Below are 15219 nucleotides of genomic sequence, written 5' to 3' on the forward strand. Positions count from 1 at the left end.
AGAGAGAGAGAGAGCAAGAGAAGGAGAGAGAGGGAGAGAGAGAGAGAGAGAGACGCCCTTTTCATACAAAGATTCCACCTCAGCGCCGTGAGGAAGCTCCACCGTTACACCTTCTTTGTTTTTACACAGAACCAAACAGAGCCGTCATATTACTGCTTCAATGTGTGATTACACGTAGAAAGAGAGTTTTTCATGAGCCCTCTCATCCCGCCTCACTACCCGTCATTCAGAGCAGCGTGGTGGAATAACAGCGTAACAGTCCTGCCCTGAACAGGCGAGAAAAAAAGAGAGAGTTTTTACTCCTTCAGCTCTCCTGGTCGAAGTCTTCAGTCTGCCTCGGTCATTTATCATTCTCTCTCTTTTCTCTCCTTCAAAAGGTAAACTGAAGGCCGCTGTGCAGCTTTCAGCTCTCTGACACGCACCGCATTGTCTGAAGGAGACCTGCTGGAACAATATTTAATTATATACGAACACACCACAAATACAGTCAATAATCTGACGTATAAAAGATTTCACAGTCCAAACTCTGCCAGGCCTCAAACACACTGCAGCACGATGTTCACTAACTTGTTGAAAGACTAGATCTAATTTGCGGGACACATCTTAAAGAAGAAGAAGATTACTTTCCTGAAGTTGAGGTTTTATTCAGTGTTTTTCTAACAGGGCTTCTGAATTAATTGTTTGATGTGTAAAAGAAGAGTTTGATGTGGTCTGGTCGTAATTTAGAGAATTTAATCAGGATTGAACAAATTAAAGGTTCTTTTTCAAATGCAAGAATTTTAACTTTTACCATCCATTCTTGTGTTTGTGATCTGACACAAAGGAACAAAGCCTGCAGTGAGGACGCAGCAGCAAATGTTGAAACACTTACACACCATTTGGGCTTTTTAAAGGCCAATTCTGATGTTTTTAAACCATGGTTCTTTTTTAAACAAACTCTGACTAAAACGTACAAAAGTGTGTGACTGTCTCCAGTAGATGTGTTCATCCTGCAGCAGTGAAACAGGCTGTAATGGCTGCAACATAATCCTTGATGGGTCAAAGGTCGTCCACTAAAAGTTCTTGTTGTTTCCACTGACAGGCTCAGATTGTTATTCTAAGTGTGCGACAACATGACAGAAAGGATCCCTACAGAGATAGACCTTTTTGTTACAGAGGAAGATGATTGTTTTAACCACACACAGACGTTACATCGCTCTCTGCACACACACCAGACTCCATTCATAAAAACACTGACTTAAGCTCACAGGACACAGGAGCTGCTGCTCTGCCGCTACCTTGATCAGTTACTTTGTTATTGTTACTGTGCGACTTCGGTGTTTCTTATAATAATTTAGCATGAGGTGATCTTCAAGTTTTATCTAACACATGACCAAAACGATAAAAGAGTAGGACCCATCAGATGTTTGACATCTGTGCTAAAAATATTAAAAATCCTTTCCTGGTGAATTTGCCGTCCGCCAACCAAACAAACAATAAATAATTGAAACTTGCAGCACATCTCCTGTTCTGTCATCCAGGTATAACACTGTGGCTTCAAATCTTAGCCTGAGCCTTCGTACATGTGTGTAACAAACACAGAACATAAACCCACACAGACACACACACACGCGCGCACACACACACACACACGAGTGAGACACAGGCAGACATACAATGAAAATGTCTTCACACCCAGCAGCAACTTCTTTTCAGCAGGATAAAAACAAGGCTGAAACGTGAAAAAGCCCTTTGAGGTGGGTCCTTTCACCCTGACGGGGGGGAGGAGGAGGGGGAGACGGGGGAGGGAGGGAGGGAGGGAGAGCAGCCACCTTTTTTCAATTGGTAAGCATTCAGCCAGAAAGCTCCGGCATTCCCTCTTTTGTTCTTCTCCTCTCTCTTCCTCTCTCTGCTGCAATGGAAATATGTTAACTCGGGTAAACTCGGGCGATATTCTGCAGACAACAGAACGACGAGTAAACGACCGAATCACAGCGACGACGACGACGCTAACCAGACACAAACACAGACACAAACACAGACACACTCTGAGGAGCACAGAGGGACAGAAAGAGAGGGGGGAAACAGATGAATAAAAATACAGAGACAGGGTGTTTGATATGGACGGAGTGAAGGAGAAACACCTGCTTTAAAGGAGCTGCAGAAGTCTCAGGGTGAGGGGGGAAGGGCAAGCACAACAACAGCAACCCCCCTCTCACCCTCTCACCCTGCCTCACTTGGTTTCCTCTGCTGCTCACACCGAGCCTGCAGACCTGCTCACATACAAACCAGACAAGTTCAACTATAGCTTTTTAACACATTAACAAACCCTTTGAAAATATCCACAGAGTTCATGCAGGAGGTCTCTGCAACAGGAGAGTTGTTCTGATAGCCCAAACTGAAACCATCATTTGTTGTCCCCAAAAACGACCTTGTTTCAGGTAAAGGAACAACAGCTCGCTGTGAGCAGAGAGTGTGACATGAGTCAAAGCAAACAAAATGTCAGCTATCCATGTTTCCTCATGATGATAATATTCAAATACTTTCTCACACTGGTGTCAGAGGAGGACTTAGTGTCCAGCTCTCTGATCAAGTATCAGGAAGAAAGAGAAATCAGAACATCTCTCTGTGTTCAACAGTGCAAGTGTTCAGTGCTAAGAGTGTGACTGAAAGCTTCTATTAAGTTTTACTTGTGTTCATATTAGAAACAGAGAGTGTCCTGTCTGTCACACTGCTGTGGCTCAGTAATGTAAGCACTCTCACTTTGTCAGCAGTGACCTGATTTCACCTGTGATGCTGAACCTGAAGGCACAGTTTGACCTGCCGACCTGCAGCTCCTGTCATGATCAAACCTCATTCAGACTGTTTGACCTCTGTCACAATTTACCATCACATACAATGTTTGAGACCTGCAGAAAAACACTCAGAACAAAATCTGCACTCGTCCCTTCTGTCGACTTTAACTCTTGTTGAAGCTGCAGTTTTGATAAAAGTGAAATTGTGTGACGAAGCAACATTATGATTTAGTTCTGTGACGCTAAAGAGAGAAGAAGTTTGCTTTGTAGAGACACCTACTGTGACATCATCAGGATCATCAGGGTTTTTTTGCGCTCACTAATATCCTGCACATCTGTACAGTTTTTAATCACCTGCTGCACATATTTTGTATTATACGTTTTATATTATTAGTCTTATTGCCTGTATTTTATTAAAGTCTTTTACTTGTTTTTATTCTGTTCTGTGTTAATTGTTCTGCACCAAAACAAATTCCATGTATGTGTACTTGGCAATAAACCTGATTCTGATTCTTATCATGGCTCATACTGTGATCTTAATATCTGTCATAATAAGTTATGAGTGTGAGTTTGTGCAGCCCTGCTGTGAGCTTTAGAAGGTTATTTAATCATTTTTAACCAGACTCGCTCACAGTTATAACGTCTTCAGTCTGAGTCTGAGATCGACAACGAGAAACATACAAAGACAAGCAAGAGCAGGGAAACAGGAGGCGGCGCACAGGCTGCTGTTTCTGTTTAAAACATCACACCAGGAAGAAGCAGTCCGTTTGTAAGAGGGAACGTTAATGAGCCACTCATCAGATGAGTCTGTGTTTAAGAGTGCAGATCATCCTCTGCTTCCAGTTTGACTTTGAGTGTTTTAAGACATCGATCGTTCATGATCTTCCTCACAGGGAGCTTCTGACAGGTACAAGCTCCACCATTAATCAATAAAATAAGAAGAACTAACCTGAGGACCACTGAGCGTCATGTGGCTGTAAGGTTTCATTATGATCTACTGATGAGTCCATGTTCGCCCACAGGGGAAACACTGATGAGTGAAACCTGCTGCAGTTTGAAACAAGAGCCTGCGGACTCGCCGCTCATAAACATCAAACGCATTCAGAGCGCTGGACCAGCTCGTCTTCATCCCTGGAAAGTTCTGATTTCACCGGAAACAGGTGACAGGAAGTGGAATCAGACTGGACCAGACCGGACCAGCAGAGACCAGATCAGAACCAGACTAGAACCAGACCGGACCAGCAGAGACCAGATCAGATAACAACAATCTAACACACGAGTCAAGCTCTGCATTCCCCTGCATCATTACTATCCTGTGTGTCAGCTGCTGGAGCCACACACACACACACACACACACACACACACAGAGGACGATTCCACACATACATACATGCGGTTTTATGAGACGTACCTCTATCTTGTCCGTCTTAGCGTCTCCCCAGTACAGTTTCCCCGCGCTGTGATCTATAGCCAGTCCGTTGGGCCAGCCCAGCGAGCTGTTGAGCAGAACCAGCCGGTCCATCCCGTCCAGACTGGCCCGCTCGATCTTTGGATGCTCGCCCCAGTCGGTCCAGTACATGAATCTGAGGGAAAGAGAGAGGATGGAGCTGATTTGAGGCAGGGAAATTAGGCTTTTAACATGTCCTAGCCTTATGATTATCAGACGTTAGCTTCAGGAGGTCTATTTTTGGATTTATCCAACACCTGTAAAGTCCTGTTGATTTTGAAAACACACACTGACACCTACCCATTGACGGGGTCCAGGACGATGGCTCTGGGTTCATCCAGGTTCTCGGAAATCAAAATTTTCCGGGACGTTCCGTTCAGCCTGGTGACCTGGAAAACAAATTTTTACACATTTTAGGGTGTAAATTAAGATTTTACAAAACAGCTGTCACATTGCTCTCCAGCCACCAGACTCCATTGACAAAAACAGTAATTTAACCTTGCAGAACAAAGGAGTTGCTGGTCTACTGCTGCATGGATCGCTGTGGTTGTTTGTGTTATTCTGTGACTTTAGGGTTTTAAATGGTTTGTTCAGAACCAACACAATATTTGTCTTACAAACAAACTAACCACTCAGGGCAGAGGCAGAGCAGTAGCTCCTGTGTCTTGTGAGCTAAAATCACTGTTTTTATGAATGGAGTCTGGTGTGTTTGCAGAGAGCGATGTAACGTCTGTGTGTGGTTAAAACAATCATCTTCCTCTGTAACAAAAAGGTCTATCTCTGTAGGGATCCTTTCTGTCATGTCATGTCAGTGGAAACAACAAGAACTTTTAGTGGACGACCTTTGACCCATCAAGGATTATGTTGCAGCCATTACAGCCTGTTTCACTGCTGCAAAATGACCACGTCTACTGGAGACAGTCAGACACTTTCTGTACCTTTAAGTCATTTAGAGCCAAAATATGTAAAAATAGGTCCTAAGCTTAAAAATGCAGGACTACCTTTAAAGCATAGATAGAACATGAAGGAATGGACAATAAATGTTGATCAAACAATATAAAATCTCATCATCTGCAAAGATGCTGTGATTGGGTGCATACAGTCAGGACTGTAGATATTCAGTCAAAGGTTTTGTGATGTCACAGTGTACCATGGACAGCTTTCTACACCACATGAACCCTGATGTTAAGTCTCACATGTACCTCTATGCGGTCTGTCCCGGTGTCAGTCCAGTACAGATTTCTGGCCACCCAGTCCACCGCAATACCATCCGGGTGCTTTATCTCCGTGGTAACCAGCATCATGGCGTCACTGCCATCAATGTGGGACCGCCGGATAGCTCGAACCTCATCGTCTGTCCAGTAGACGTAACCCTCAACGGGGTCATAGTCTATAGCGATGGCATGGCGGATGTCATCCACCTGCACGAGCAGAAGGACAATCAGGAGAGTGCAACAAGACAGGACGGACATGTTTCAGTGTGTGTGTGTGTGTGTGTGTGTGTGTGTGTGTGTGTGTGAGTGTTTACCTGTAGGACTATATCTGTGAAGTCTGGCAGGTCCAGGGAGATTCTTCTCAGGTCAGTCCGTCGAGCCAGCAGCAAAACCTGCTCTGCTCCTGAACAAACACAAGAGATCATAGCTGTTCATCCTTGTTGATTTTGAGCTGCAGTCTGCCTGTACGCTGATGACTACCACCTTTACACCATCAGAGAGTCCTACATCGTGTACTGTCTGTCAAAGAAAGGAGTTGGATGTGTGGATTTCTTCCTAAAGGGGCACTTAGGTGATGCATGTCCATAAGTTTGGACAAACTGGAGACATGCATACTCTGTAACGCAAGCCCGGGACAAACCAAATATACAGGAAGTAGCGGTGAAGAAGGTTGACTGCTGTGAAGTTGAACGTCACCTGTGTCTGGGCCAAGAAGCCCAGACAACATTGCTCAGCCAACTATCACATGGGTTCTGCACCTGCATGCGAGGTAACAACTCTCCATACTCACAGGTGAAGGTCATTTGTGTTTGTCATTCAAAAAGGGAACCTGGAAGACCAAAAAACTGGATATACAAACTGTTAACTCAGACAGTTCTGTGATGAGTCTAGTTCTTATGGATGATCTGATAATAGAATGAACATGGCTGCAGCGCTTTCACCGTCTGCGTTTTGCTCGTGGAAAAGGACAGAACGAGTTGTTTGCCTGCTTTCCTCACGTCTGTTTCCTTTCTCCTGTACTGTTTCTCTTCTCGTGCACTGTTTCTGTTCTCCTGCACTGTTTCTGTTCTCGTGCACTGTTTCTTTTCTCGTGCACTGTTTCTCTTAGCTGGACAGTACATCAGATTGATTTCTCTCCCCGACAGGCTCCGACAATGATTCAACATGCTCAACCAGCCTAAAAGCCACAGACTAATTCCTACCTGTGCCAAAGGTGTGTGACATGGTTATTTCCTCATATTTGACAAAGACGTTTCCTTAAAGCTCCTGTGAGGAGTTTTTCTCTGGTAATGAAACAGACTGAAATACATTCTGATGCCTTTATTTGACCTACAAAAGTGAACCAGACCATCAGCGACAAGACTGATTATTTCTATATAGAAATTTCTAATGCCTGAAACTGCTGGCGGGGGGGTAGGTGTCAGGCGAAGTGGTTAACTACACACTGCGCTTGTTTATATTTTCCATGGCAGAAATTTAAAGTGAGTGATACATATGACTGTTAAAGAAAGCAGGACCACTTAAGCATGAACAGGACAAAAGACGGCTTTGTCCACAGGGGGCGCCACAATCAACAAACACCGAAATGTCCTCACAGGGGCTTTAAATAACAATCTGTTGCTGACCTCACGCTGATGCTTCAGTGACCCTGGTTTTTCAATCGTTAACTTCAGGTGAGATACAGGATGGTTACATAAAGTCCTTTGACTGTTTCAGCATCTTCAGCGCATACACCTCTCAGACAAGCAGACATTATGAGCTGAACTACAGTTCAGCTGCTCTATTTTGGAGAATTATCAGGAAACCTAAGGAACAACTGATAATCTGGGGGGCTAAAACACCCGCAGCGTGAGACGATATAAAAACATTTAGATGTGGGATCACAGAAACTGTAACTCTCCCTGTGTGAACATTTAGACAACGTTTGAGGTTTCACTCGTCTTTGGAAAATCAAACTTTCAGAACCAACACAAATACCACTAACTGTATTACCAACACTATTATCCATGCAATTGGCCAGCATGACGACATAATGATGAAATTACATGATATTCAATGGAGTTAGAAGGTCATGTAATCAAATATGGAACAGGCAGAGCTGGCTAAAATGAGTTGGAAAACATCAGAATATCAGATAATTGCCAAATCCAACATGGTGCATCTCGAGCTGGCTTTTTGTAATGATTTAGCATCGACAGTAAAGGCTTTTAGTTGATTTATTCCTCTTAGTTTCACAGTAGGAGTGTCTGCATTATCTTTCTGTTTGTAGCACTAAAGTAAAACTACCTAAACATTTTACTTAATTATTTTCCCCCCTCGCCTAACAGAGAGATTCTGACATCAATGAGCAAACAGCCGTGGTGGTAACAAGAAGCAACAAAGCTTAAAAATAATGACGTTCCATAAATGATAAAGTTACACAAACATAACTATCTGTGGTGCAAACAATTGAATCCTAAGCCCAGCTCTCCCCTCGCCTCCTGTCAGCTCCATCCAGTCTGGAAACAAAGGGCTCTGCTGTCCTGAGGGATGCTCCACTGTTTGGCTGTTGGTTCAGATTTAACAGGAGCCAAACTCACCTCATGGGAGACAATTAACTGTTTCTTCTTTGTCTCCCACACCTCTGACTGTGAGGAGCTCACATTTAAAGCAGTTCAAAGTGTCTCTCTCTCTCTATTCCCCCTTCTGCCTCTGCCTTTCTACTCGTCTTTGTCTCACTTATCAGATAAATTCACTCGACTCTGAAGCCAAAGCCGTGGCTGTATGGCAAACAAAATACTGAACCTCAAGTGTGTCCATAAAAATCAACATTTTTTAAAACTAAGAAGACAATATGTTCTATTATATATTATATATTTGTATTTAAAGAGGTGCTCTGGAAGAGAGTTAACAAGTACGATTCTTAAACAGCTGTTACATCACCTTACTTCAAGGCCACCAGGCTCCACTGACAAAAACAGTAATTCTACCTCACAGAACCCAGAAGTCCACCGGTTCATTAGTGTGTGTTAGTGTTTGACTTCAGTATTTAAAAAGGTTAATTTGGCCCCAAAACAATATTTGTTTAACACAAAAAACACAAACTAACTAACAAATCGAGGCAGCAGCAGAGCAGCAGCTCCTGTGTTCAGTGAGCTTAAATCACTGTTTTTCTCAATGGAGTCTGGTGTGTTTGCAGAGAGCGATGTCTGAACGTCTGTTTGTGGTTAAAACAATCATCTTCCTCTGTAACAAAAAGGTCTCTCTCTGTAGGGATCCTTTCTGTCATGTTGTCACACACATAGAATAACAATCTGAGCCTGTCAGTGGAAACAACAAGAACTTTTAGTGGACGACCTTTGACCCATCAAGGATTATGTTGCAGCCGTTACAGCCTGTTTCACTGCTGCAGGATGAACACATCTACTGGAGACCTTCAAACACTTTTTGTACCTGTAAGAAATTTAGACCTGAAAATATTTAGAATTAAATAAAAGTACATAATAAAACCTGTGGTGCTAAATCTCCAATATGTAAAACAATGTCTCTAATATGGAAAACACAAAGTTCTGAGAATCATGTAAATCTCTCTCCTCTTGTTCCAGCTGAACTTTCACATCCAATCAATATCTGGCTTCCTCGGCCTGCCAACCAATCAGAGCTGACATTGAGAGTTGTTCCATCGTTACCTAAATGACCGAGGCGAGGGACAGGATGAAAAGGAAGGAGGGAGAGCGTCTGTGATCCCACTCTCGTCTTTGCTTGACTTCACTCTTAGACACTTAAAGACCCCAGGCTAACAGTCTCACACACACACACTCTCTCACACACACACACACACTAACACACTCTCTGCTGCCAGCGCAATAACAAACGCCTTCAATTTAACCAGCCAAGCAAAACAAATTAGGAGCGCGGACACAAAGACACACACACAAACTGCGGCCTGACACAATAGAGCATTGTTGTTTTTATTGTCAACAGTGGCTAAGTGATTGGTTGGCATGCTTCATTCAAATTAACAACATTCACATAACAGACACAGACGCACTCTAACACAGGCCGGCTCTCTGCAGAATAAGGCTCTTTTGTTTCAGCGTTGTGGGAATCAACATGGCGGCTGGTCAGTTAATATCCCACTCTGCAGGCAGACAGGTCACTTCTACTTGTTTTCAGGCTGATACACTCTCAGCGCACCGCCACAATACACGGCAGAGACAATGGGAATGGAGGTCAGCAACATGCAAATACTGATCACACTGTTTGTCCACCATGGTCGGATTTCATGTATCAAGACCGTCTCTGACCTTCATTTAAATTGATTGATTTACTTTTCAACATTCAGGCTCATAACTAGTTTAAAGAAATAAATCCAAACTGACGTCAACTTGCGAAATCAACAGCTGACTGATTTGATCTTTGTAGAACAGCTGGAGCCTCCTGAGCACTGTTTTATTCATGTGTGCAAATAATAGAGTATATATAACACAATATTTAATTGTTCTTATGATTGAAATGTGACCATGTGATTTTGACTAGTCTGAATTTAAGGTGATGCAATCAGCTGACCCATTCACGTGGAGACTCCACATCTCAGCTGTCCATGAGCTGAATCTCTTTGACACTATTACAGCTGCTTGTTTGAACATTTAACGTTTGACTTTTACTAAAAAGCAAATGAGTCCAACATCAGAGGAGACGACAGTGAATGGACTCAGTGAAACGTTCTGAAATGCTCCCGTGGTCTAAAGGATTTAAATTGATTAAAAAGTAAAACAGGACATGATGCCTTTTTTAACCCTGAGTAATGTTTCAGGTGTGAATCAGGTCCATACCTGGCTTGCAGGTCTTGTTGTCGGCTTTGAGCTGCACTCCGGTGGGGCAGGCACAGCTGTAGAAGGGCTCGACTGGAGAGAGGAGGCACAGGTGACTACAGCCTCCGTTATTGTCACTGCAGGGGGTCTGGACTGCAGCCACAGCGACAACACGAGCACAGGGAGGTAGAGAGAGAAGATGATATGATCAGTTTGTCATCGAACATTCCTCAGAGATGTGAATGAACTCGTGAATAATGTGTCACTCACTGTACGGCTGCCTGTGGGCCTCCAGCACCTGGATGTCCATCGGGGAGTAGATCCCGCTGAGGATCTCTCGCGTTTTGTCTCCGCTGTGTTTGTTGCAGGCGTGGATGGAGCGCGTCTGCCAGTCGGTCCAGTACAGGGTCTCCTCAGACAGCGTCAGAGCAAAGGGATGAGTCAGCGTGCCCTCCACCACCGTCTCCCTGCAGGACAGAACAAAAGCTGCTTCAGAACCAGAGCGAGGTTTTAACCGCTGCTGTGGAAGAAAGAAGTACTGCTAAAGTTTGGATATTTAAAGTCTTTTTATTTAATGAAAGTAAAACAGATTTTAATTCCTGAGGCCGAAGAACAAAGTTCCAATCTTTGACTCTCGGGCGGCCCTATGAAGTGTTTTTCCATCTGACTAAAGTATCCAAAGTGTTCACAATTTAAATGTTACCTGAATACAAGCAGCTGTAGGAGAACTTTTTGATTTACTTTCTGACATTAGAGCCAGCTTTTAAATTCTTTCCACTGTTACTCAGAGCTACAGTCACTTTTTACAACTGAAAAGGTGTTGATGCCACACACCCAGCTCAGCGCAGACAGGTCCACCTGGAGGCAGATCCACAACACACAGACTATATTGAATGTAAATAGTCCTCTGCCTCACATGTACATAATTTAATAATGTATAAACTATACTTCTCAAATATCCTTATAATTATTATTATTACTTTTATTTGTTACTGTTTCGTTTCTGCTTCCTTATTTTATTTTATTTTTTTGTTCTACTTTATGTCTCTATATTATAACCGGAGGGACAATACACATCTTGAATGGAGCAACGATGACATGTGTGTGACTGCATCTGCTCCACTGCAGAGGCGTCTAAAGCCCCAGTATTCACTCATAAGCCCCTTTTTACACTGCCAGTTCAAGGCGGGATTATTACGCTTCTGTCAGGTTCCGTCTTCTATGTAGAACACACAGAGGTGTAACGGTGGGGCGAGGTCGTAACAGAGGCGTAACAGCGTCTGTGTGTGTGTGTTTGAAGCACGCGCTGTGTGTTTACACCTCGTGCACGTTTTGCTTCTGCAACAGAACGCTGTAAAAACACACTGGGGCGGCTGGTGTCCAGTGTAGAATGACAAAGGCTGCATGAAGGCGAGCTTCGTTATGGCGCTGTGTCAGACCGCCGTGTCGGCTGCAACGTTCATTTAACCATAGAGCGACTACAGAGGCTGTGCTGACATCATCTGCAGCAGGAGAGACAGGAGGTGATTTAAACCAAAGAGTTTGTCCTCAGGGGAGATGATCTGTCAGGAAGGTGGTTTATAATACGCTGAAAATGAGAGAAATGAAAATGCTAAAGAGTGACACGTCATGTGTTTGGGTCTGATGGAGGCACTAGGTTAAAGGTCAGCAAACCACCAGGGGCCCTCCTATGGGGGCCATGAACACCGAGAGCTGTGACCGTCTGTACGGCCACAACGCTTCGCAGGCTGTCAGTAACACAGCACAACAGGAAGCTCTGAGGCCGCGCTGAAGGTTCGCCTTCTCTGCACCTTTAGGGCCAAACTGTTACAAAGAGCATGAGGTGTGCCAGAGGAGTGTGTGTGTGTGTGTGTGTGTGTGTGTGTGTGTGTGTGTTGGACGAGGAGAGAGTGTTTTTTTTCTTAAACATACTTTAGAATCACTTACAGGAAAACACACTCACACCGACGCACCGCGGCACGCGATCAAAGCGGCTCGTATTTAGAATATCAACACAGCAGAAACTGGCTTTCATCAATCATCATTTTTTAGGCCTGTGTGTGTGTGTGTGTGTGTGTGTGTGTGTGTGTGTGTGTGTGCTGTAACTGCATTCGTGTCTGCCAGCAGTGGTTAACGGAAAACAGAAAGAACAAATTTAACCAACTCCAGATTTCAAAGCTCTGTTCAGCCTTTGTGTGTGTGTGTGTGTGTGTGTGTGTGTGTGTGTTTGTGCGTGTGTGTGTGTGTGTGTGTGCAGACTAATAAGCAAACAGCTAAATTAGTTCATCACTCAGGCTGTCAGGCACACACAGATTAGAGCCGTCACTTCTAATCGAGCTGTAGGTGAGCATGTTTGTGTGTCTGCTGTGACGCTGTGAGCACAACACAACATACCTTCAGATAAACTGTATCATGACAGCATGATGGATGCTGTGGTTACATAAAAACCCTGTGTTGTGCTGCTTTAAGCACTGAGAGTGAGACTGAGTGTGTTGCTGCCATAGGAACCGAGTCTCTGGCTCAGGTTCTCCTACATTTCCAACACGTCACACGTTTCCACTCCAGGAGACCGAGATGGGGACACCAGAGGTCCACGGCTGGATGTTGGAGTTCATGGACGGAGGATTAACTCCTGAACCAGCAGAGAACGACAATCTTAAGTTTCTGAGCCCCAACGCGGAGTGTCTGAAACTACGGGACAAGAAAATTGCACAGATTGTGCATAAATTGCGTGACTTGTCCATCACCTCTGCAGGGTTCTATTGTTGTTGTTAGTGTGCGATACAAGCATGAAATGTCTGCAGTGATTTCTGAGATGCAAAACACGGACGGATTGCAGAATCAGATAATAAAAAAGGATTTAGAAGAACAAGATGTAATCTTTCAACATGTGGATTTACATATCGATGTTTGTCTTAACAGTATACATGTTATTCAGAGCTCCATCGCTGAATTAACAGGAAGCAACTGTGCGGCGACTTCACTGCTTCGTGTCAGGTTTTCACTGCAGGGACCCGGCCCTCATTAACATCCTGGGCACTTTATTGTAGCTTCAAATGTCTTGTTGATTTCTAAACACAGACAGAATCACAGAATGTGATCTTAAAAATAGAATCGCATGTAAAACGTGTTAGATTGTACCGACTTTATTTAACCCCCCAATAAGGTCCCTCCTCCTGGGGTGGTACTCTGTAAAAGCACAGGGACTTTGGGGGTGGGCCTTGCAGTGCTGAGCGTCTCTGATTGGTTGAGTTCTCGTCAGCATTCAGAAAGTCTTGTCTCCACAGGTCTTTAGACAGCAGCGAAAAGGCAACAACCAAAGTGCTGGAGGAACGTTTCAAAGGTTCTTGGTAGGAAACACTGCGGCTCCCGTACAGCGCCATGACCAAGCTCCGCTGTCACGCCACCTTTGCCATTTCACATTGGACCAAGAGATGCCGGCGTAAAGTTGTCCCAGTGTGTTTGTTTAGTGTTCCAGCGTCGTGGAGGCAGAACGAGCGTGAGGTGTAAACAAACAGAACGAAGACGACGGGTCAGGAGAACCTTTGTTTTAGAACTTTTAAACTTTCATCAAATTCATCGTTATTCATTTAACTTTTAATACTTTGTCGCTGAATCGTTGAAATTTCATTCATCAACCACATGATCAGAGTCTCTTCTGATAGGTCTGGAAAAAATGTCATTAGATTTCATAGGACGCTGTATATGTGTGGTACAAGCAGGCGTTCTGTTTGACAGGGATGAGGATAATGGACAGGTCCCATGTGGGCTAAATGTATACGTCCTGCACCCTGTGTGGACCTTTGACTGTGACCCAAATCAGCTCCTCACTCAGACCTGTATCTTTATAACTTTAAAAGCACTTTAGTCTAGATGTGATCCTGCGATGATCCAGGAGAGCATTACGTCTGTTTCTTAACTCCGTCCTGGTTCTAGTTTCCTGATGTTCTGCTTCTGTGGAATTCAAGCTGGAATTTCCTCCTGAGAAACGTCGATACTCGAGAATAAATGATTTTACAGATGTGTGGATTCTGGAGGACTAACAGCAGTTATATATGAGCTCCAGTGTGCACTTCATTCTTCTCCTCCAGAGGTTCCTGATCTAGAAATGGAGCTTTTTTTTAATATTTAACGTCAGCAGACAACGACTGCTTGGAATTTTCCACAGAAGAGAAGCACTGAGAGGAAGATGGAGGGGGGCTGGATGGATGAAGAGAGAGGGAGAGAGGATGATAAGATGCCTGAAGCAGAGAAGGAAAGATTGATGCAGTGGGAGTGTGTGTGGAGCGGTGTGTGTTTTGACTGGGGCCTCCATACCACAGCTCTGTTTGTGTTGGACACCCCGCTCATACTCGCTCTATTTTTCTTTCATTCTGTCTGTGCAGCTATTTCTCTCCTCCCCTCCTCCAGGTCTTTGTTGCAAAGTGAACGGGGGGAGAACTCAGAGAACTTTCTGCTGATCTTTAAACATGAGATCCAGAACAGTTTTGTACTGTAACGTTATAAACGCTCCAAGTTCAAGGATGTGTCCATTAGCTGATAACTGAGACGACAACATCAGGCAAGCTACTGGTGATAAGCAACCGTTCACTAATTTACATCGTTGACTTTATGGATGTAATTTAACTTTATGTAATAATCTGGAATATCTCCAGTTCAATAAATGATTGAAATACAAAGAAAAAGGAACTGAATGTTCAGACGAAGAAAAACCGTCAGTGGCAGCGCTGTCCAAAAACACACCTGCAGTTAGCGCTAATCACCACAGGTGTCGCCAATGAGAACAAAATAGAGCTCTCCCAAACAAGCAAACAATATTAAGCCTTAATGTAATGTAAACAGGTGAGTTGTATAAAGATTCTCCCCTTACAGTTATGAAGAGAGAAATGAGCTATAGAGACCCAAACTGTTTTTTGTACCAGGCTGTAAACATGTTTATTTCTGCTGTAAAGTTTAACATGGGGCTCTATGGGGACTGACTCACTGCTGGA

General features: G+C 43.9%; 1 protein-coding gene across 1 annotated transcript in view; it reads right to left on the bottom strand.

Annotated features, from left to right (window-relative positions):
* Positions 1–15219, bottom strand: part of lrp5 (low density lipoprotein receptor-related protein 5) — a 52548-nt gene that overhangs the window by 24354 nt on the left and 12975 nt on the right. Inside the window, exons 6-11 of the mRNA XM_069685884.1 lie at positions 10499–10695; positions 10250–10381; positions 5750–5838; positions 5424–5642; positions 4522–4610; positions 4186–4357 (exon numbers count right to left, since the gene is read on the bottom strand). Coding sequence (XP_069541985.1) covers positions 4186–4357; positions 4522–4610; positions 5424–5642; positions 5750–5838; positions 10250–10381; positions 10499–10695 — 898 coding nt within the window. The remainder of the gene's footprint in view (positions 1–4185; positions 4358–4521; positions 4611–5423; positions 5643–5749; positions 5839–10249; positions 10382–10498; positions 10696–15219) is intronic.

The sequence above is a fragment of the Semicossyphus pulcher genome, unplaced genomic scaffold, assembly GCF_022749685.1.
Source record: "Semicossyphus pulcher isolate SPU_LCO1_2020_fin unplaced genomic scaffold, fSemPul1.0.p SCAF_8, whole genome shotgun sequence".
NCBI classification, from domain to species: Eukaryota; Metazoa; Chordata; class Actinopteri; order Labriformes; family Labridae; genus Semicossyphus; species Semicossyphus pulcher.